Consider the following 22,796-nt stretch of genomic DNA (forward strand, 5'->3'; position numbering starts at 1 on the left):
GCACAGTATCTGATCTCCAGGGGCAGGTTATTCTAAAATGGTGTGCCACAAAAGAAAAAGTCTAAGAAGACCTTATTGGCAGAGTCATGGCGTGAAATTGAATCATATCAGCACAGCTGCTGATAAACAGCCTTCTCTAATATTTTTGACAAACACCTTCCCTACAGTGTCACACTTGGCAGCAAATTGAAACCACTTTTCTAATTTTGTATAAAGCATTCTTCTATTGGAATGCTTCTATGTTACTGTTTATATGTCCTTTATAGAGAAAGCTAGTTCAAGACTGGATTTCTGTAATGTGCAGAGCAGGCTGGATGTCCCTCCGTCTCCATAAACAAGCTGCATGTGGTTCAAGTGCAGCGGTTCATACAGAAATTCTGATCATATCAGTTACATTTTAGAATAGCACCACAAGAGGACATAAAGACATTCATACATGGCTCCTAAACTTTGGAATAGCTTGGTAAAAATAAAACACAAACACACACAAATGCAAAAGAAGATGTACATTTATGAGTTTTTAGTTAAACACATAAACTAAGTGTGTTTGCTTATTTTAGGTGAGAAACTGATAATGGATAAATACACAGTCATAAAATATAAAAGCAGGCAAGATTCAGAATATACTGAATGCAACAGGAAAGGCAATAATGGTGAAAACTTAAACTGTTTATGCACTTGATCTATTAATAACAGTCTTTATAATTTCTTCAAAAACAGTTCTTCATAATAACTTTGATTATAATTGTCATGTTACAAACCTTTTTTTAATCTAATCTTATCGTCTACATCTGTACGGGCGTTACATCAGTAAATTACAACAGTAAATTGTTGTACAACAGCAAGAAAAGATCAAAAAACAAAACACATTATAAAAGCAAAAACTGGAAATATGGCTTTTATGCTTTATAAAAGATATAATTTTGATAGAAATACCAGTAGACTAAGTTGTCACAAAAGCAGACAGTGATACTGCAAAAATATTAACAGGAGATACTATTTGTAACATTTCAAATCTTTATTATTCTTTTATTTAGAAAATGATATGTTTTCTCTATGAATTGTTTCAACGCAAAGTTAATCATTGCACCACTGGTTCAAGTTGCCAAAAAAAAGTCCAAATGTTGTCTTAAAAAAAGCTTACAAACACTGTTTGGCCCCTGCCATGATCACAAGCTTTCAAAACACACTGCTCATCTAATCCATCTAGTAATGAAAAAAAATATTATAGATCTATTAGAAGAAATTAAAAAGGATTTGTATATGCGGCATATTATCCTAATACAACAAAACAAAGCTGGCATGGCAAAAACTAGTGACAGAAATAAACAAAACACTTTTAAAATAGACATCCTGATACATAGTTCACGTTTTACTCATTGCATATCATTAATGACTTTTCTCAAACTCTGAATGTCATTGGATTCATTGATTAGTCTCTGGTGAAGCTCACTGATCCTGTCCATCCTCTCTGAGCTCTGATGGCAGGAACTTGTACTGTTGCTGTCGGATCATGGCCAGCTTCCTCCTGGCCTCCTCCAGCTCTCTCTCCTTCCTGAGCATCTCCTCCTGAGCAGCGATGATCTGAGGACACACACACAGATCAAAATCCACAATGCTTGCAAGATCTAGATGTAAAAACTCTACATTTTATAAAGACAAAAGACAAAGGTGCAAAGAACTACATTTTTTACATAAACAATTTATTCCATACAAAGAATGCAAAAGGTGAACAAACTGCATGCTTTAATCCACTATATAAAAATGTAAGTTGTTATGCTAGAAATGCTGTAACAAAACACAGAGTTAATATGCATCTAAATGTGCTAGTGTTTGACTCTTTACCTGAGCGATGCCGCCCACCATCTTACTCTTCACCATCACAGCCTGATCATCTTGAGCCTCAAATGCAGCCTTCTGTGCTGCCTTCACCAGGTTATCTGATGCCCTCTTGACAGCATTACCTGCGGCCTAAAGAAGAAAAAAACATGTCAGAGTACTTTACACAGCATTCAACAAAACCCAATGATATACATATTCTACTCACAAGTACAAATGCTCTAATTTAAGAGACACTGAATCTCATCAAACTTTGAAATACCTAAAGATGACTGTCACTGATCAAATATGGGATAATGCAGTAAATGCCAAGGTCACGGCTGGTTCCTAGTATTAAATTATTATTTTGTTGCTCTTGTCTTGATGTTCATCATGACACATTTACATGTGCACTGTATTCTCACATGGCAGCCCTGTGGAAATTTGGATTTGTGGCTTGAAGTACTACAAATACAACTACTTTAATATGTGACTACAAGTACTTTATGAAAACAACTAAATTTGTGGCTAGAAGTACACTACAAAACACAATGACTTTAATTTGTGGCTACAAGTACACTACAAAACACAATGACTTTAATTTGTGGCTACAAGTACACCACAAATAAAACGACTTTAATTTGTGGCTAGAAGTACACTACAAAACACAATGACTTTAATTTGTGACTAGAAGTACACTACAAAACACAATGACTTTAATTTGTGGCTACAAGTACACCACAAATAAACAACTTTAATTTGTGGCTAAAAGTACACAACAAAACACAATGACTTTAATTTGTGGCTACAAGTACACTACAAAATACAATTACTTTAATTTGTGGCTAGAAGTACACTACAAAATACAACGACTTTAATTTGTGGCTAGAAGTACACTACAAAACACAATGACTTTAATTTGTGGCTACAAGTACACTACAAATACAATGACTAATTTGTGGCTAGAAGTACACTACAAAATACAACGACTTTAATTTGTGGCTAGAAGTACACTACAAAACACAATGACTTTAATTTGTGGCTAGAAGTACACTACAAAACATAATTACTTTAATTTGTGGCTTCAAGTACACTACAAATACAATGACTAATTTGTGGCTAGAAGTACACTACAAAATACAACGACTTTAATTTCTGGCTACAAGTACACTACAAATACAACAACTTTAATTTGTGGCTAGAAGTACACTACAAAATACAACGACTTTAATTTCTGGCTACAAGTACACTACAAAACACAATGACTTTAATTTGTGGCTAGAAGTACACTACAAAACACAATGACTTTAATTTCTGGCTACAAGTACACTACAAAATACAACGACTTTAATTTCTGGCTACAAGTACACTACAAAACACAATGACTTTAATTTGTGGCTACAAGTACACTACAAAACACAATGACTTTAATTTGTGGCTACAAGTACACTACAAATACAATGACTAATTTGTGGCTAGAAGTACACTACAAAATACAACGACTTTAATTTCTGGCTACAAGTACACTACAAAACACAATGACTTTAATTTGTGGCTACAAGTACACTACAAAACACAATGACTTTAATTTGTGGCTACAAGTACACTACAAATACAATGACTAATTTGTGGCTAGAAGTACACTACAAAATACAACGACTTTAATTTCTGGCTACAAGTACACTACAAAACACAATGACTTTAATTTGTGGCTAGAAGTACACTACAAAACACAATGACTTTAATTTGTGGCTACAAGTACACTACAAAACACAATGACTTTAATTTGTGGCTACAAGTACACTACAAATACAATGACTAATTTGTGGCTAGAAGTACACTACAAAATACAACGACTTTAATTTCTGGCTACAAGTACACTACAAATACAATGACTTTAATTTGTGGCTGCAAGTAACACTACAAAAACAACGACATTCATTTGTGGCTACAAGTACATTACAAATACAACTTATTTAACTTTAATATGTAGTTAGAAGTACAACTACAAGCACAGCCACTTTAATTTGTGGCTAGAATTACACATACAGGTACAACTATAATTTGTGGCTACAAGTATTCTACAAAAACAAATGTTAATTAGCAGCTAAAACCACAACTACTTCATTTTGTACAATTACAAGTCAATGCAAACCTGTGAAAACATTAGACCATCCACATTATCAAAAGATGAATCATGACAGCTATGTGTGAACCCAGTGAAGTCATTTTGAACAAGCAGAGGTTTGAAGTCAGGATGTTTGTAGGAAGGATCTTGCATGTGTCTGTATTCTAGGGATGGCTTTATAAGGAAATGCAGCTGTGGAGAGAGCACCCTGAACCAAACACATCTCCGGCGATCCTTTGGCAAACGTTCCAGGAATATTTGTTTTCTTTTTTATGCCTTTTGAGGCATTGTACACGGCTGAAGGTGTGATTTAGGGTTGAGTGTGTTCAGCTGTCAAGAGTCTGATTTATTTCTGAAGGACTGGCCTGCAATTTATACACAAACTAGCATAGCCAGGAGATTTTGCACTGCTGCCACAGACGACAATTTACATTAATGTGCACAGCTCAATTGAAAAAAATGTGGTTCACATCTTGTACTGCTGATGCTACATGTTATTTAATTTTATAAGAAGACTTCTCTCATGGACAGGCTGATAAGTGGGATGATGCATAAGGGGAAGTATTTCACAGGTAAAGAAACTGTAGTGCTGTATCTGGAAAAACTGACCAACTATAGAGGTATTTTACAGAGCGGATGCAGTTCTCTGAATAAAACTGTAGTGGATGAGCGACACCAGTTTGATCTTCTGAGAGTGCCACTAACTCATATATATCAAAATACTGTCATTTGTTACTCTGACTGTAAAACTAAATGTGATTGGTTTGAGATCAGCAGAGTCCTTGCGGTGGCTATAACTATGACACCATCTTTATTGGTTAATGCATTTTTTCGATCCATTCATCACTAGTTATAAACTATAATTATTAATTTGCATTCATATTTAAAGAGTGTATTCAATAGTAAATTAGTATTTCAAACAGAACGGGACAAATTATCCAAATACAGTATGTTCAATATCTTGCTTGTCAAAACTCTTGTCATTAATGTCCCAAAGCTTAATAAACAGAAACGTACATTGAACAGTACATCGATTTAATAAATCTAATTCATGTAGTGCATTCCTGAGACTGAGGCCCATTTCTATAAAATGCAGAAGCCTCCCAGCAGCACTGCTGTTATCACAAGCACTCATCACATCAGACAGCTGGAGTGTAAGACAAGATGAGGGAACTGCATCTATTCCTGCTCCAGCATTACCCTGCTGCAAGACTAAAACACAGCTAAACTAAACACTGAGATTCCTCAGTCTAGGACAGAGCACAGGACACTGCAAAATACAAAATGGCTTTAAATATCATACATATACTGTATGTCACTGCATGACAAAATAGCATGCAGTATCAGCTAACTAATATTACTGATTCGCTCAGAACCTGCTTTTTATGTTTCATGTGTGTTCACATTCAATATGGTGTCTATGGTGACTGAAGGATATAATGGTGATCTGAGGCTTATTAGGTTTTATATTTCAAGCTCAGCCTTCACCCTGTGTGGGGCGACAGCTGTCTGACCGGAGGCAGGAGGGGTGCAGTGGGTTTCACCAAGACACTCAATATTTAAAGGCTTTGTGAGGCGGACACACAACAACTAACTCCTCCTTCTTTATTTGAGTCATATATATATATTTCATATTTACATTTCTATCTGAAAAAACAACAACAACATTGCTATAATAAAGGTATATATATATATGTGTGTGTGTGTGTGTGTGTGTGTGTGTGTGTGTGCTTATGTGTGTGTGTGATTTTTAATAGTGCTGTGCTATATTGTTGAAAACAAAAAAACACAGAAAAAAAGTTTAAAAATGTGAAAAAACCAAACAAAATACAATACTGTTCATATTATTCAGTTACTGTTATAACCAAGTTTTAACATGTTTTCATGTTTAAAGTTTAAAGTGTTTTAATATTAAAGGATTATTATTATTGGATTCTTTTTTTCATGGACTACTTTGTATTTGTTTTGTGAATTGTATTGAATACAATTAGGATTAATCACTTTTATGAATAACCTAATACAAGGGGCTTTCAAAACATGTAACTCAAACACACACACACACACACACACACACGTTTGTTTTTGTGTAAAGTGTGTTCATCCCATAGGTGTAATGGTTTTTATACTGTACAAACTGTATATTCTATTGCCCTACACCAACCCTACCCCTAACCCTAACCCTCACAGGAAACTTTGTGCATTTTTACTTTCTCAAAAAAACCTCATTCTGTATGATTTATAAGCGTTTTGAAAAATGGGGACACCCTCTCCTTGTAATACCTGTGTCATACTCATGTCATTATACAGAGTTGTGTCCTGATATGTCACAAAACAAGAGCACACACACACACACATTTATTTTGTGAATTGTGGGGACTTTCCATAGACTTCTATTGTTTTTATACTGACCAAACAATATTTTTTTTATCCCTAAACCTAAACCTACCCTTTTCAGAAAAACGGTCTACATTGTTACACTTTCAGATAAACATCATTTACTACTTTTAATATTTTTTTTTCCCTCCACAATGTCAAAAATTTCAGGTTTTACTACATTTGGTGTTGTATCACAACACAATGTAGCCTACACACACACCTGCAGTCTCTTCATGGTCTGGGAGTCCTGGTCAGCCTTGACCTTACAGGCCACCAGCAGCTGAGCGGTGGATGCTGCCACCTGTTTGGCTGAAGAGATGAGCTTCTCCTCGCTGGCGTGACCCTGGACGGCAGAGTTAGCCGCTTCACACAGGTTGTTGGTAGCTGCAGCCACCATACGGGCCTAGAGTCAATCAATTCATGGACAAAATCTGTTAAACATCCACCTCTGAAACCTCTGCATCTAAATATATTTTAGAAGAACCTGAGAAGGTTAAAGTGCTAGTTCACATTCTGTCATCATCCACTCAAAATACCTTCTTTTGTGTTTATAATGATATGAGAGTATGATATGACTAAATAATGACAGATTTGTTTTATTTTTGAGTGAACTCTCCTTTAAGCTCTCCTAGCTCTACTTGTGACAGTGACCTACAGCAGAAATGAGACCCTGTGACCACTGTCCATCATCCACCGCGTTGGCTGGGATCGCCCCGACCTGACAGAGAAGAGAGAGAGTAATGCATTACTGACTGAGCAAAGCAGAACAAAGTGCATCATTTCTGGACACTCTGGATGAAGTTTGCTTCAACAGCTTGTTCACTGAGGCATGTTCGTACCTTCCCTTGAGCCACCAGCTCTCTCTGAGCGGCAGATGCAGCTTTGACCAGAGCGCTGGTGGCCGCAGCGATGGATTTGGCTGCTTCCAGAATCTGCTCCTCGAAGTTCAGACTCTCATCGGCTTCCTGTTGATCAGAACAGAGCAAACGTTCATTTCCATCACTGTCTGAACATCGGGCCTGGTCCTGAAGGTTTTTCACATGCATATGAACACATCATCACGATGGTTTTTCATTCCAGTATAGATGATGATGATGATGATGATGATGATGATGGAGGTCAATTCATGCTGCATTCATAATTCATATCATTTGTGTTACCTTAAATCCAAATCCAAACTGGGCAATGCAAACGGGAATAGTTAGAGAAATGTCACGTAATGATCAGGAAGATCAGCTTCAGAGTATTTGAGCACTGAGTGGGATTTTCCAAGCTAATGTAAATGTGAAGGAGTTAGGCTGCTCCTGAGGGACGTGGTGAAGTCTCCTCACCTTGGGTTTGGCTCGGGGTTTCAGCTGCTCTAGTTTCTTGGCGGCAGCTTCAATGGCAGCTGCGGCTCCCAGCAGCTCATTTTCGGCGATGACGGTCGGGTCCTCAGGATCCACCCACTCTGTTCCTAAAGAAAGCATCATACCCAAGCAAACTGATGTGTAAGATTGTGCCGTGTACCTGGAATAAAAAAATTCTTAACCTTCCTCCATTCTTCTCCTCTGATTTAAACACTGGATGTTTTTCATAAATCCTGAGGTTCTGACTGGTGTGTGAATAATTATACAACAGATTCTACAATATTTGTAAATGTTTTTCTACACTTTTTGAAATGCAAAATAGAAACATATTCAACAAAAAAAATAACTTATTCAGAATTATCAGTATTAGAAAGAATATAAACAACAGTTTTCTGTGATGCTCAGCTGTGTTTTCAGCATCATTCCTCCAGTCTTCAGTGTCACATGACCTTCAGAAATCATTCTAGTATGATGATATTATGTGGAAACTATGATACATTTTTCTATTTTCTTTAACTCTCTCTCTCTCTCTCTCTCTCTCTCTCGCTCTCTATCTCTCTCACACACACACACTCTTGAGATTCTCCTGGTCTCTCATCATCAGTTAAACGGGGGTCTGTGTGTTATCACTCGAGCTCTCAGATCACTTTCAGTGGATTATGCTGATAAATCCTGCTTGGCCTCCCTGCTCATGATGCAGAACTGGAAGCGGACACTTGACCTGAGCTGATGAAGAGCACAAGAGGGCAAGAAGCACCCTGTGTGTACTGAGAAACACTTCGTACCTTTCATGGCCTCTGCGGCCTGTATGAGCTCCGTCACTGAACCGGCCACGCGCTTGGAGAAGTGTGACAGCTGCTGTTTAAGGTCATGACTCGGTTTCTGAATGATCTGTGGAGAGAGATCACATGACTTCAGTCACACCAGAGCATTAAAACATCCTAAATAAGAGAATGTTAAATCAATCTGATGACTCCTCACAGACAGTTCACTGCTGTTAGACACTCATGCAGTCCACTAGAAGACACTAATCTAGTGGTTTCTGAGCTGTGTGTGTGTGTGTGTCCGCCAGGGGGGTGCTGGTGACAGAGGAACAGGTGCGTGGCATTAGCAGAGCTGTTCGTTTGAGACAGACATCTAAGAAAAGACTTGGCCCTGAGCAGGAATGCTGGGAATGACACAGACAATAGCAGAAACACACACACCCACAGGCGAACATATGCTGTCTGTCTGTACAAACCCTACAGAAGCACACAAGACAGTCTGTCTCTCTCTTCAGAGCTCCAGTCGTCTGTGTCTCTGTCTGAGACTGGGGTGCACTCCTCTTTAGATCTCAGGTGACTTGCCCATATTCGAAAATATTTAAGTTGCAAGAAAAACTAGAAACAAATATTTAAATTATAAGGAAGTTCTGGCCCAAGCATGGAAAATGATTTTTTCAGGCTTAATGATGAAGAATCAACACAACTGTGTTGTTTGTTATCTTATGCTATTAATTGATGATAATTTAATCATATTCATTTAATCAGTTATTCACTTAATATATTTCACATACTTCCTTTATATAACTTTTTCCTTTGCGTTTGTAGTGCTTTTTATTGTTGTTTACACTTATGATTCTGTGGTTTGAAGGTATATTTGTTTCACAGGTTAGAGAAAGGAGAATGTTTGAATCGAACACTGTTGCTGCACTTGAAGGATGTTGGTGCAGTCTAAAGACGTGACCACGGGAGCCCTGTCTCTTTCTAAATATTACAGAAAACTGACAGTTCATCCTGCTTCGGCCGCCTCCCACAACACACACACACACACGCATGCACACACACGCGCACACACACGCGCGCACACACGCACACACACACATACAAAGGAAAATACTTATACGTGATTAAAGTGAAGTCTAAAATATGGCAAATGGCAAGATGTTAAATGCTTCTGCAAACCATTCAATGAGATTTCATTCAGTTTTGTACCAAGCTTTGTTAGCTGGTGGATTTTTAGAAGATTTAATAAATTAGACAAACTGGTTAATATCTGTAAAATATTAACTCTTTGAAACTTTTTTTTTTTTTGTGATACAAATGTCTACAGATTATACATGCCAAAATTTATATGAAACAATTAAAACAGAAGTTAAAAAATCATAAGCCAAATAAAATAAAATTAATTAATTAATTGATAAAAGTCAGAAAATGGAAACAAATAAGGATCTGCGGTTGAGAAGCACTGCAGCACACATCATACTGTCTTATTTAGTTTTTGAGTCATGTTAAGAGGTTGTGTAGCTCAGCACACACACTCACATGCACAATCACCTGTAACTCACCGGCTAACACAGCGAACACACACACACACACACACACATCAGAGAAAACAGAAAACACATCAGTTTCTCAGACCTGCATTGCCATGATCTAATCCTGACCTCACTACAATCTCAACATCCCACATCTGACATCTCAAATGTACTTGACAAGTAAAAAATATACAACTACCTCTGTTTGATCTTATTTCATCTAGCCTTCAATACATTTTAGACAAATATTCCAGTCACTGACTCACTGAGTGACAAACATACTGTGAGTTTGTGAACATATGTGCCCCTAAAATCACAGGCCCAAAGGCTGCAGGAGTTATTTCAGCCCTAGTGACCGCACTAAAGGAACTGTGTGTGTGTGTGTGTGTGTGTGTGTGTGTGAGAGGGTGGACACTCACCACTAGCACGTGCTCCAGCAGACCCAGGTATCCTGTGGCACACTCAGAGCCGAAGCGCAGCGCTCGAGCCTGAACGTCTCGCTTCACCTCCGGGTGGAACGCCGCTTGCTGAACACCAGCACAAACATGAGGTCCACAGACACACATACACGCAAGCCAAAGTCCAAACACTCATTCCATACTTTACATTTTCTAAATAATATCCAACTCACTAAAGTCACTAAATAAATGACTCCTCTAAATGATATCCCTCCACACTGGACAGTGTCTACTAATTACTAACTAATTTCTATTTTTAGCTGACAAGAAACTATTTGTTGAATTTAAGTTGCATGTAGCACAACTCGGGTTTAGAAAACAAGCATATTAAATCATTTTACTTAATTGAACTTCATTTTGAATAGTATTTCTAAATTGGAAGTAATTTCTGGAAGTAATTCTAAATTGCATGCATTTTAAAGGATTAAGGGAAATTGGATTTCATGTGATATGACCCCTTCTAAAGTGCATGCAGTCATTAATTTGAGCGTGCATGAGCGTGGTGTCACCTTGCAGGAGTGCAGCATGTCAGCGATGGCTCGTCTGCTCAGGTTAGCGGTGGCGATCACATCCTCTTGACGGCAGGAGTTCCCAGCAGCCACTGCTTTGGCTGTGGCCAGCGTGATGCCTTTGGTCATGCGGATGAACTCCTCTGGAGTGGCGGTCTTTGGAGGAGGATCTGGACCACTGAACACCTGAACACCAGCAAAACATGTGATGTTTCACCTGCTCTTCTTTATGATTGAAATGTCTGCAGCACAGTTGAGTGGAGTGAGTGTCTCTTACAGCCAGCTCTTGTCTGATGTGCTCTATGGTGGCCTCTAGTGCTCGTGTGCCTTTAGTGGCCTCGTCCTCCACGGCCTTCACCGTCTTCAGTAGAGACGTCACATTTGTCACCATCACCTGATTCACAGAAACAGCACACATCAGAACCTGACACATTCATGCATTATGACTTTATGATGTTATGTCACTCCAGACAGTCCTTAAAGTACTCAAAGGAGAATAATATATGAACGCAACAATACAGAAATGCTGATAATATTTAATTTTAGACAGTATTATACATTTATATAGCTTGGCACAGAAAAGGAGTGAAATCTGACTAATGAATTAAAAAGAAACTAATAAAAATAATTATCCAAATAATGAGCAAACTGTGCATCATTAGTAGAAATACTGTATATAAAGGATGTATAAACAATAAAATATAACGTAATAACAAACTAGTTTCTTTTTTAATTTTGTTCGTGCAGTTTTAGCTTTAGTTTTATTTAACAACAACAACACCAATCTGAGTGTGAATTACACTGACTCCTGATTTCAGGTCACCTAATATTTTCTGGCAGCCCATAATAATCAGGACTGTCCTTCTGATGGAGATCAGTTATTAACGGCCTCAGGTGGAGACGGACTGGACGTCTTTACCTTGGCAGAGTTCTTGAGCTGTAACATGGCAGGATCGTCGTGAGGTTTGCCGGCCGCAGCCTTCGTGGCACTGATCAGGTCACCCAGAGCTTTAGCCACGTCCTTCACCGCATTGATCAGAACCACCTGACACACCAGCACAAACATGATCTCAGACGGCAGCAGCATTACTGACATTCAGGAACTACATATGCATCAGCATCATGACTGAACATACTGCCTACATAGACACCGAACCACAAACATGGGCATAATCTGCAGGAGACCAAACATATGTAGCCCTGAACATCAGTACAAGAACTGTACACAGCAGATAAATGAATGCTGTTCTGTAAACAGTAATTCTGGTTAATAAAGTCATATAACAGCATATTATCCTGACTAGCAATAACTTGCACACAAAGACCTCACTGGAATCAAAAACAGCTGCTGCATGTGGAAAGGGAAAATACACATCTTACAAATACAGTAGGTTTGAAGATAACGCTTTATTATGTTCATGAACTTGAGGAGAATGAAGTGTAATTAAACCTTGCCTCGATGGCTGAACTTCCTTCAGCAATAATAACAAGCTTTGAGAATATGTCATGAATTATTAAGTGTTGCTATAGAAACAGCTGAAACCCAAGAATTGTTGCCAAGCACTGGACACACACACAGACACACACACACACACACACATATGTTTGTTTTTTTGAAAAGTGGGGACATCCCATAATGGTTTTTATACTGTACAAACTGTATATTCTATGGCCCTTCACCAACCCTACCCCTAACCCTAACCCTCACAGGAACCTTTTTATGCATTTTTTCTTTCTAAAAAAAACTCATTCTGTATGATTTATAAGTGTTTTGAAATATGGGGACATGGGTTATGTCCTCATAAGTCACCCTCTCCTTGTAATACCTGTGTCATACCCATGTCATTATACAGAGTTTTGTCCTGATATGACACAAAAACAAGAACACACAGACATACACGCGCAGACACACACACACACACACACACAGACACACACATATGCACACACACACGCAGACACACACAGACACACGCAAACACACACACAGACACAGACACACACGCACGCAGACACACACGCACGGAGACACACACGCGCAGACACACACGCGCAGACACACACGCGCAGACACACACGCACAGACACACACGCACCGACACACACGCACAGACACACACGCACAGACACACACGCACAGACACACGTGCAGACACACGCGCAGACACACACGCGCAGACACACACGCGCAGACACACACGCGCAGACACACACGCACAGACACACACGCACAGACACACACGCGCAGACACACACGCGCAGACACACACGCGCAGACACACACGCGCAGACACACACGCGCAGACACACACACACGGAGACACACACACACGCAGACACACACACACGCAGACACACACACACACACACACACACACAAGCAGACACACACACACACGCAGACACACACACACGCAGACACACACACACACACACGCAGACACACACACACACACGCAGACACACACACGCAGACACACACACACGCAGACACACGCACACAGAAACACACACACACACACACACACACACACACACACACACGGCTGCAGTGTAATGCAGTGTTGCAGTATAAGTGTAAGGTCAGCTGTGTTTGATGTGAAGAGGTTTCTGTTTCCTGTTAAAGCGGACAGGACAGGAAGTGTGTGTCAGTACCTGCGTCTCAGGGTCTTCTGCGCCCAGACTGGCCGCTCCCAGTTTGACCACATCAGCCAGTTTGGTGATGGTGTTAACAGACGACTGGGCAGCCTGAGCCAGTTTCTCTTGACTCGCTCCTGCTCCAGACACCAGCAGCTTCGTGTCCTCCACCAGAACCTTAGCCGTCTTCAGGATGTGCTCTCTGACAAACCACAGGAGACACTCAACCATTAATACCACACGCAAACATACGGACAGGGGAGATTAGGGTTATACAGGGGAAGACACTTTTCTGGTCATCCCTGGCATCTGGGCTGTTCCTGTAGCTTAAACAGTAGAGCAAGGTGTTTGGTGTGAGCACTTGTGTTTCGTGAGCCTTCATGGTCAGTTTGGTGGAGGGAGTACCTGTGGTCTGCAAAGGTCTCGGCGTTCTCTCGGTTGAGAGAGCCTGCGCTGGCAAACATGATGGTGGTATCCAGATCAGCGATGATGCCAGACACAGCACTGGCAGCAGTAATGCAGGCCTGAGTGCCACGATTTCCCGCCTGAAGAGCCGCCAACACGTGAGACACCTGAGAGAGAGAGTAAAGACATCAGGAGTCAGCCCAGGCCTGACATGACCCCCATATGTCCAGTAGGAGAAGAGCTAGAGTGGACCTTCTCGGAGACTTTGCGAGCGCTGTCGATGAGCTCTTTCTTGGTGTAGGAGTCGTTTGGACTGCACTGCAGCGCTCCTGCTTTACTGACCAGACCAGTGCAGCTGTAGCCCAGCTCTGACACCTGCTTCCTGATGTGAGAGCCGATCTGAGGAACAAAACACCTGACCGTCAACTAACACCAAAGAAATACAAGAAACTTCAGCTATGGGACATATTTCAAAGTGCAAAAGAATAATCAACAAGAAATATAGGGTGGGATTTGACTATATTTATTGGGAATTGACCGGATGATCTCTAATTGGACAGATGATTGGGGGAGGAGTTACAAATAAAGAGGGCTTGGTCAGCAGAAAAGTAAAAGAAAATTAAATACTGTTCAAAATTATTTGACATTTTGGTCACACTTTATTTTAAGGTTCAGTTCTTGCTATTAACCCTTTTACCGCCTACATTTACTTCACTATATTACAATTAAATTAAATCTAATCTAATGGTGATAAACTATATATCCTTGGAAAGGTCTAAGACTCCCAAATATATATTTTACCAGTATTTTTTGTTAAAAATTATGTAGGAAAAGTAATAGATTTATTTATTACATTTACATTTATTCATTTAGCAGACGCTTTTATCCAAAGCGACTTACAGATGAAGACAGTGGAAGCAATGAAAAACAACTAAAAGAGCAATGATATATAAGTGCTATAACAAGTCTCAGTTAGCTTAACACAGTACACGTAGCATGGGATTTTAACTAATATAATAAATAAAAAGAAAACAGATAGAATAAAAAAATAAAAGAATAGAGCAAGCTAGTTAGAGGTCTTTACACACACACATATACATATACAATTGCATAATAAATGAAAAGAAAATAGAATACAAAAAGATTAGAAAGTTAGATTTTTTTTAAGAATAGAATTAGAATAGTGAGTGTTAAAGTTAGAGGGTCAAATAAAGATGGAAGAGATGTGTTTTAAGCCGATTCTTGAAGATGGCTAAGGACTCAGCTGCTCGGATTGAGTTGGGGAGGTCATTCCACCAGAAGGGAACATTTAATTTGAAAGTACGTAAAAGTGACTTTGTGCTTCTTTGGGATGGCACAATCAAGCGACGTTCACTTGCAGAACGCAAGCTTCTAGAGGCACATAAGTCCGAAGTAACAAATTTAGGTAAATGGGTGCAGAGCCAGTGGTAGTTTTGTAGGCAAACATCAATGCCTTGAATTTTATGCGAGCAGCTATTGGAAGCCAGTGCAAATTGATAAACAGAGGTGTGACGTATGTTCTTTTTGGCTCTTTAAAAATTAATCTTGCTGCCGCGTTCTGGGTTAATTGTAAAGGTTTGATAGAATTGGCTGGAAGACCTGCCGAGAGGGCATTGCAATAGTCCAGACTGGACAGAACAAGAGCTTGAACAAGGAGTTGTGCAGCATGTTCCCAAAGAAAGGGCTTGATCTTCTTGATGTTGAATAAAGCAAATCTGCAGGATCGGACAGTTTTAGCAATGTGGTCTGAGAAAGTCAGCTTATCATCAATCATAACTCCAAGGCTTCTAGCTGTTTTTGAAGGAGTTATGGTTGATGTGCCTAACTTGATGGTGAAATTGTGATGAAACGATGGGTTTGCTGGAATCACAAGCAGTTCTGTCTTGGCAAGGTTGAGATGAAGGTGATGGTCCATCATCGAGGAAGAAATGTCTGTTAGACAAGCTGAGATGCGAATAGCTACTGTCGGATCATCAGGATGGAATGAGAGGTAGAGTTGACTGTCATCAGCATAGCAGTGGTATGAAAAGCCATGTTTCTGAATGACAGAACCTAATGATGCCATGTAGACAGAAAAGAGAAGAGGTCCAAGAACTGAGCCCTGAGGCACCCCAGTAGATGTTGAGACTTGGACACCTCACCTCTCCATGATACTTTGAAGGACCTATCTGATAGGTAAGACTCAAACCATTGAAGTGTTGTTCCTGAGATGCCTTTCGCCAGTAGCGTTGATAGGAGGATCTGGTGGTTAACCGTGTCAAAAGCAGCGGACAGATCAAGCAGGATAAGTATTGAAGATTTGGATTCTGCTCTTGCTAGTCTTAGAGCTTCAACAACTGAGAGCAAGGCCGCCTCAGTTGAATGTCCACTTCTGAAGCCAGATTGGTTGCTTTCATGGAGATTGTTGTGTGTGAGAAATGTAGAGACTTGTTTGAACACAGCTCGTTCAAGTGTTTTTGCAATGAAAGAAAGAAGTGAAACTGGTCTGTAGTTCTCTAAAAGAGATGAGTTGAGGGTTGGTTTCTTAAGTAGTGGAGTTATACGAGCCTGTCTAAATGATGAGGGAAAAACACCAGTGTGCAGGGAAGTGTTAATGATGTGAGTGAGTGCAGGTACAACTGCAGGAGAAATGATTTGAAGGAGATGAGATGGAATTGGATCAAGCGGGCAAGTAGTAGGGTGATTAGAAAGGATGAGTTTTGACACTTCTGCCTCAGAGAGTGAAGAGAAGGATGTAAATGAGTGTAAACTTATGACAAGAGTGCACACTCAAAAATCTACATCATAACAGGAGTGTTGACCTTTGTTTTAAAAAAAAGTCTTCTTTGTTGCCTTTTTCTCTATCACATTTTAGAAATCATCAGAAATTATATATCAACTGAAAACTTAAAATCTCAAAATTCATCCTTTAAAACCCATTTTAAAATCAGACATTGCATTACCATGAAAATGGTAAATCAATATCATGTTACAAAATGTTTCCAAAAATGTAGTTTGAATCGTGCACATTCAAGTCTATCTTCAAAAAAGTGAGTGACAATTACGGGGTTAAAAAACCATTAATTATGACTTTTGCCTCAATGATCCTCTAATTATCTGTTTGTTAATAGTTAGTAAGGTTGTTTTTAGGCTTATGTATTGGGTACGATTTGAGATGTACCTGTAGAACATGCTCATGCAGAATATGTGCTTTATAAGTACTGATAAACAGCCAGTATGTTAATAATAGGGATGCTAATTAGCAACTAGTTAATAGTGAGAATCGGTGCCTTTACTTAAGTGTAACAGATTTTGTTTTATTCAGCTAGGATTCATTTGATGTAAATGTATATCACATTACAAAATATTTGAGATTCAAATAAATGCTGTTCTTTTTAACTTCCAATTAATCAAATAAATCTGAAAAAAAAGTACCAGTATCACATTTGAAGCACATTTAAAAATAGCAAAGTAGCACATTTGATTATTAGCATATTACAATGATTTCTGAAGGATCCATTTTCCACAATATTATTGCTTTAAAACATAAAAAAAAACACTGACCCACATACATTTGACATACAACATGCACTTTCATATAAGTGATTGTAACATTATGTGGAAAGGCCATAGCATCTACAGTAAAGGAGAGCATGTGTGACGATACCTCCTCGTTCTCGGCGGTCATGGCTGCACATCTGGCCTCGGACGCCAGCTCACCGAACTCTGTGGTCAGCTGATTGGCCAAGCCGCCCAGCTCATCAGGGTTGGTGTTGGATTTGGTAACCTGGTAACACAGCATTTTAAAAGCACAGCGTCAGCCTCTACTTCTCTATAAATACTGCACAATTCTCCCTTCTGAAACTATTCTGAACCATAACAACAAAAACTAAAACAAATGAAAAATATTCAAGGCGAGCATTTGAAATTGAAGGCGAGTCTGTGGAAAACAATCTAGTTATATGATACCGATGCAGATGTTTTATTATGCAATCGGCTGCTTGTCCTTCTCTTCTACTGACTGAATTCTGTACTAAACTCTAATTCTGTTTTCAGTGCATGTTTGTGTATATATTGCATTTTACCAACCAGCCACAGTAGATTTTCCCATTGCCCCTAATTCTTAATTCTGCGGTCACTCAGCACTAGTGTTTACCATCTCCTGAACGGTGACAGCGATAGCTTTGGCCGTCTTCACCATGGTGGTCTGATAATCCACAAAGGATCCTTCAGGTTCGACTCCAGGCCCGTCTTCCATCTTATTGATGGCTTGAGAGATGGAGTTGACCATGCCTCCCACCGCTCCTGCAGCGCTGGCCGCCTCTGACAGAGTCGCACCCAGATCATCCACCGCCTCCTTCATCATCTGAACTGACTCCTCCAGAGCCTCCTGCGTGTGAGCCGCCTGGACACACACACACACACACACACAGTACTGTGAGACTGAGCACCACAGCAGATCTCGGACTGGTGTAATCAAACCTCCCAGGATCCAGCTGCTGTCGTCTCACCTTGCGGCTTCCTCCAGCCTCTTTGGCCGTGTAGAGCATCTGTAGAGCAGACTCAGCCAGAGTCTTGGTTTGATCCAGCACGCTCATCTGCTGCTGGCTGTTCAGGATCTTAGACGCTGTACCGATGGCAGCTATGATGAGCGGCTCAAAGTAACTGACCATCTGAGACACCTGTGAGAAGACGGCACACATTCAGCTCCCAACAAACCCTGAGACCCGCTGAAACAGGTTTAGAAACGACTCCGACCTTGTGACCCAGCTGAGAGGCGTCGGAGTGAGCTGCGATGGCCACCGGTTCAATCAGGTTACTGATCTCTTGTACAGACGCCGCCATCTGCTCGTGAAGAGCCTGCAACACAATACTACATTAATACCCAATACCCTCAGCTCTGAGGATACTGCTGTAGTTCAGCATCACCTCATGGGAGATGTCATCTCTAGGCGTGAGCTGCTGGCTGATGGCTGCCAGAGACGCCTTGTCCACCTCACGGATGCAGTTATTAAGAGCCTCGATGGCGTCATCACACTCCCTCTGACCTGGAGCCTTCTCTCTGAAAACATGTACATGACAAGAGATGACACATGGACGTTATGACATCACTGACTGAACTGGCTTCACTGTTACTGATCTAAACTAAACCAGCCCTGAACTGACTAGTGCTGACGTTTTGTCTTGAGCTGATTGTTGAATAAAGGCTATAAACTCTGTGCACACCTCATGTTGGTGATGAGTTTCTTGATGGAGTCGGACACGGTCCTGGAGTGTCCAGCCAGCACAGACCATTTGGGAGGGTCTTTGGGGTTGACGGCCAGTGAGCGGGCCGTCTGGATCAGGCCTGTGGAGCTCTCCAGCATGGTCTTAGCGGCCGCTACGATGGGCTCCATCGCTGCCAGACCCTGCAATCACACACGACAGAACTTGTGACTTCCAGCAGTCTCTAAACAGGGATTTCTATGACAGCCTGGAGTCTGCTTCCCATCCTGAACCTTGCACAACCCGGTCAGCTCTGCACTGATCTATTTGTATTTGTATATGGTCAGAAAAAAATGGAAGAGTGACCTTTTGGCTTTTCTAAAGTCTGAAAGAAATTAATATGCTCTAATATGCATCCACAATTTTAAAACAAGGCAGAAAATTGAGTTTGTCATAGATTTTCTTTTGTTTTTGCAACATTATGGCACATATTGACTTTTTGTGTTGATTTGTTATCAGTTATCTTATACATTTTTAAACTTGTTAAAGTTTAAGTTACAAGATTCAAGAAAGTAAACATACCTACCTGGATGTGTAAAATATAAAATATTTGGAAGTTGAATTTCTAGCAAAAATGTCTATATAGTGATATACACTACAGTTAAAAAGTATGAGATTTTTATTTTTATTTTTAAAGAAGAAGCGTCTTCTGCTCTTCTAGCTGCATTTATTTGATCAAAAAATACAGTAAAAGCACTAACTTTGTGAAATAGTATTACAATATAAAATAGCTGTTTCCTAAGTGAATAAAATTGTGCAATGTAATTTATTTCTGTGATCAAAGCTGAATTTTCCTCATCATTACTCTACATCATTAGTCTTCTGTGTCACATGATCCTTCAGAAATCATTCTAATATGCGGATTATAAATGCCTTTCCTCTCACTCTTGATCAGTTTAACACATCCTTTCTGAATTAAAGCATACATTTCTATTAGTGTATTCTGTGATGTGATGTGATACCTCTGGGCTGATCTGTGCAGGTACGCTAGCGAACTCTGGGTTCGAAGCGAAGGCAGTCAGGTTATCCACAGCCTCGATGAGCGGCCCGGTGGCTTCCTTACACTTCTGTCTGTTCTCCTGGTTAAAGGCCCCGTCAAGAGCCTGAGGTCACAGCACAAACACAGAGTCACATGCACCATAATGACACCAACACTGCTGACCAGACACAGTCTAAACTCACTTTGATGGACTTGACGAGGTTGGCGGTGCTGTTGGCCACCTCTTTGGCGCTCTGGACGAACTGTCTCTTAGCAACTGGGTTGGATGTTTTGGAGGAGGCGAGGCGGCAGGCGTTGCACAAGGCAGAAGTATGTTTGGCAACAATTGTGGCAGCAGAGAGGACCTTGGGTGCATTAAACACGGGAGTTATTTGTGATGACTTAAAAACTAGGTCAAAGCGTTCCTATTTTGATCCAGATGTGAAAGATAATGAGTTGTGAAAGTCGATCAGACACAGGAGTCCTGCTTGGCCATTTAACATCACATTATTATTACTTCTGTTAAATTTTGTAAGCAAAAAAGGCTTATAGTCTATTGGACCACCAGTGACTCTCAAACAGGGCGGCTTTCTATTGGTCAACACAGTGAAGCAACATGTTTACAGAGTAAACAACTCCAACACAAGCTAAATCTGTGTGTCCTGACACAAAACTCACACAAGTGCAGACTCAAATAAATGGCTTTTGCCAGCAAAAACCCATCACACAACTGTAGTAGTTCATAAAACAGATCTGAATGCCTTGTCAGCATCTGAGGCTATCTCCGAGACAAAAACCAAGTCACAAAGAACAAGAGTTACAGAAATACAAGAACAACAGAAAACCAGACAAAAAGAAAGAGTACGTTTAAAGTAATACAGTATGATTTACATTTACATATGATAAAAAGTACACATTTCTATAAGACCTCAAATGAGCTTACTTTATAGACGGTTTCAACGGCATCAACATAAACAAACGTTAATGCGCGCGAGCGCTTTTGTGGACCTAACTTAACTTCCGGTAGACTCCAAATAGAATCAATAACAACAGTCAAGTCCCTCTAGAGTAGATATTTTTTGATAACAAACAAAATATGTTTGCTGCGTGGATCAGGCGGACTTAATGAAAATGCTAATTCATTATTTGCCAGCAGGAGATGTTTTAAAGCATAGACATAAAGCGCCAGAAATAGAGGTTTCCCCAGTAACAGCTGTAAACGAAGCAGAGCTGGTACGCTCACACGCTGCTTTATCAGGTATATAACATGCAAGTCTTCCTTCAGAAATACAGCGATATAAAAACACCCGTGCCTCGTTTTGATATTTACATGTAAATGTAAGGAATTATTATTATTAAACGTGTTTATTTAACGAAGCCTTTTTGAAAATCGATCCGTTTTAAAATTGTGGCGAGTCTCCAAAAATAAATAAATGTATGTGAAACACACCCCGCAGCACAACCACCTGAGCCCAACTTCAGTCTACTCATCACCTTGGCTTTAACTGCGTTTGTAGATGGCACTGCAGCCAGACCGATATACACAACACAGACCGGAAGTTAACTTAGGTCCAGGCGCGTGCGCCCGATGAAACCGTCTAAAAAAAAAGTTGTGTTCTCTCATTAAAAGTAGAAGAGTCTGGCAAAATCATTAAACAACTGTCAATGCAATCACACCTTTAGTCCTCCCTCCTTTAGTCCTGTAGAGGTACATCTCCAAACAGTCACAAATCTGATTTTATAAATATTGTGTAAAAGTTTTATCAGCCATTAAAGTACCTTCTGAGTAATCTACTTCTAATAATGCACTCTCAATGCTCAAATCGAATATCTTGCTCAGATTAAACCAGACCTTCTGTATGTGTTTGCTCCTATCAGACCATTTCTGTCCCGCTGTTACCTGGGACTGGGTGCAGGACGGGTCCACTAGGTTCTGACAGGCCATCTGGATCGACTGCTTGGCTCTGGCGAACTGTGAGGGGTCCACAAGCCCCTTCTGCCCAGCATGACTGTTCGGGTCAGACACACCCACCAGATACGCCCCCTGAGAGACACAGAACAGGCGTCACTTCTGTTCTGCACTAAACAATTCAGCTCAGCAGCAACAACAGCCCTCCACACACACACACATGCAGACACACACATGCAGACACACGCACGCAGACACACACACGCACGCAGACACACACTCACGCAGACACACACTCACGCAGACACACACGCACGCAAACACACACGCAGACACACACGCACGCAGACACACACGCACGCAGACACACATGCAGACACACACGCACGCACGCAGACACACACGCAGACACACACGCACGCAGACACACACGCACACACAGACACGTGTGTCATATTTAATTGATTTTTTGTTGTTTTCATGACTGTAAAGCGGCTTTGAAACGATATGTATGGTATAAGTGCTATAGAAATAAAAGTGTCTTGAATTTATAATATAAGGAACAGTTGATGTACACATCAACAAGATCTGCATTAACAATGAGGTATACACCACACAATAGAAATATTTTGATGTAAATTCGATTTATACAATTGAAAAATTCTGA

General features: G+C 40.2%; 1 protein-coding gene across 4 annotated transcripts in view; it reads right to left on the minus strand.

Moving 5' to 3' along the window:
• Nucleotides 1-491: 491 nt before the first annotated feature.
• Nucleotides 492-22,796, minus strand: part of LOC127965958 (talin-1) — a 72,950-nt gene continuing 50,645 nt past the window's right edge. For all 4 annotated transcript variants that reach the window (XM_052566713.1, XM_052566714.1, XM_052566712.1 and 1 more), the window contains 23 exons: nt 22,121-22,264; nt 20,424-20,585; nt 20,204-20,344; nt 19,203-19,384; nt 18,906-19,038; nt 18,735-18,836; nt 18,488-18,658; nt 18,133-18,381; nt 17,644-17,763; nt 14,229-14,375; nt 13,977-14,143; nt 13,590-13,773; nt 11,854-11,979; nt 11,212-11,328; nt 10,935-11,120; nt 10,387-10,494; nt 8,457-8,562; nt 7,654-7,778; nt 7,162-7,287; nt 6,978-7,040; nt 6,543-6,725; nt 1,846-1,971; nt 492-1,584 (listed from right to left, as the gene is read on the minus strand). In XM_052566713.1, the coding sequence (XP_052422673.1) occupies nt 1,450-1,584; nt 1,846-1,971; nt 6,543-6,725; nt 6,978-7,040; nt 7,162-7,287; nt 7,654-7,778; nt 8,457-8,562; nt 10,387-10,494; nt 10,935-11,120; nt 11,212-11,328; nt 11,854-11,979; nt 13,590-13,773; nt 13,977-14,143; nt 14,229-14,375; nt 17,644-17,763; nt 18,133-18,381; nt 18,488-18,658; nt 18,735-18,836; nt 18,906-19,038; nt 19,203-19,384; nt 20,204-20,344; nt 20,424-20,585; nt 22,121-22,264 (3,303 nt within the window). In that variant the 3' untranslated portion in view covers nt 492-1,449. The remainder of the gene's footprint in view (nt 1,585-1,845; nt 1,972-6,542; nt 6,726-6,977; nt 7,041-7,161; nt 7,288-7,653; nt 7,779-8,456; nt 8,563-10,386; nt 10,495-10,934; nt 11,121-11,211; nt 11,329-11,853; nt 11,980-13,589; nt 13,774-13,976; nt 14,144-14,228; nt 14,376-17,643; nt 17,764-18,132; nt 18,382-18,487; nt 18,659-18,734; nt 18,837-18,905; nt 19,039-19,202; nt 19,385-20,203; nt 20,345-20,423; nt 20,586-22,120; nt 22,265-22,796) is intronic.

This window comes from Carassius gibelio, chromosome B10, assembly GCF_023724105.1.
Source record: "Carassius gibelio isolate Cgi1373 ecotype wild population from Czech Republic chromosome B10, carGib1.2-hapl.c, whole genome shotgun sequence".
In the NCBI taxonomy this organism is placed as follows: Eukaryota; Metazoa; Chordata; class Actinopteri; order Cypriniformes; family Cyprinidae; genus Carassius; species Carassius gibelio.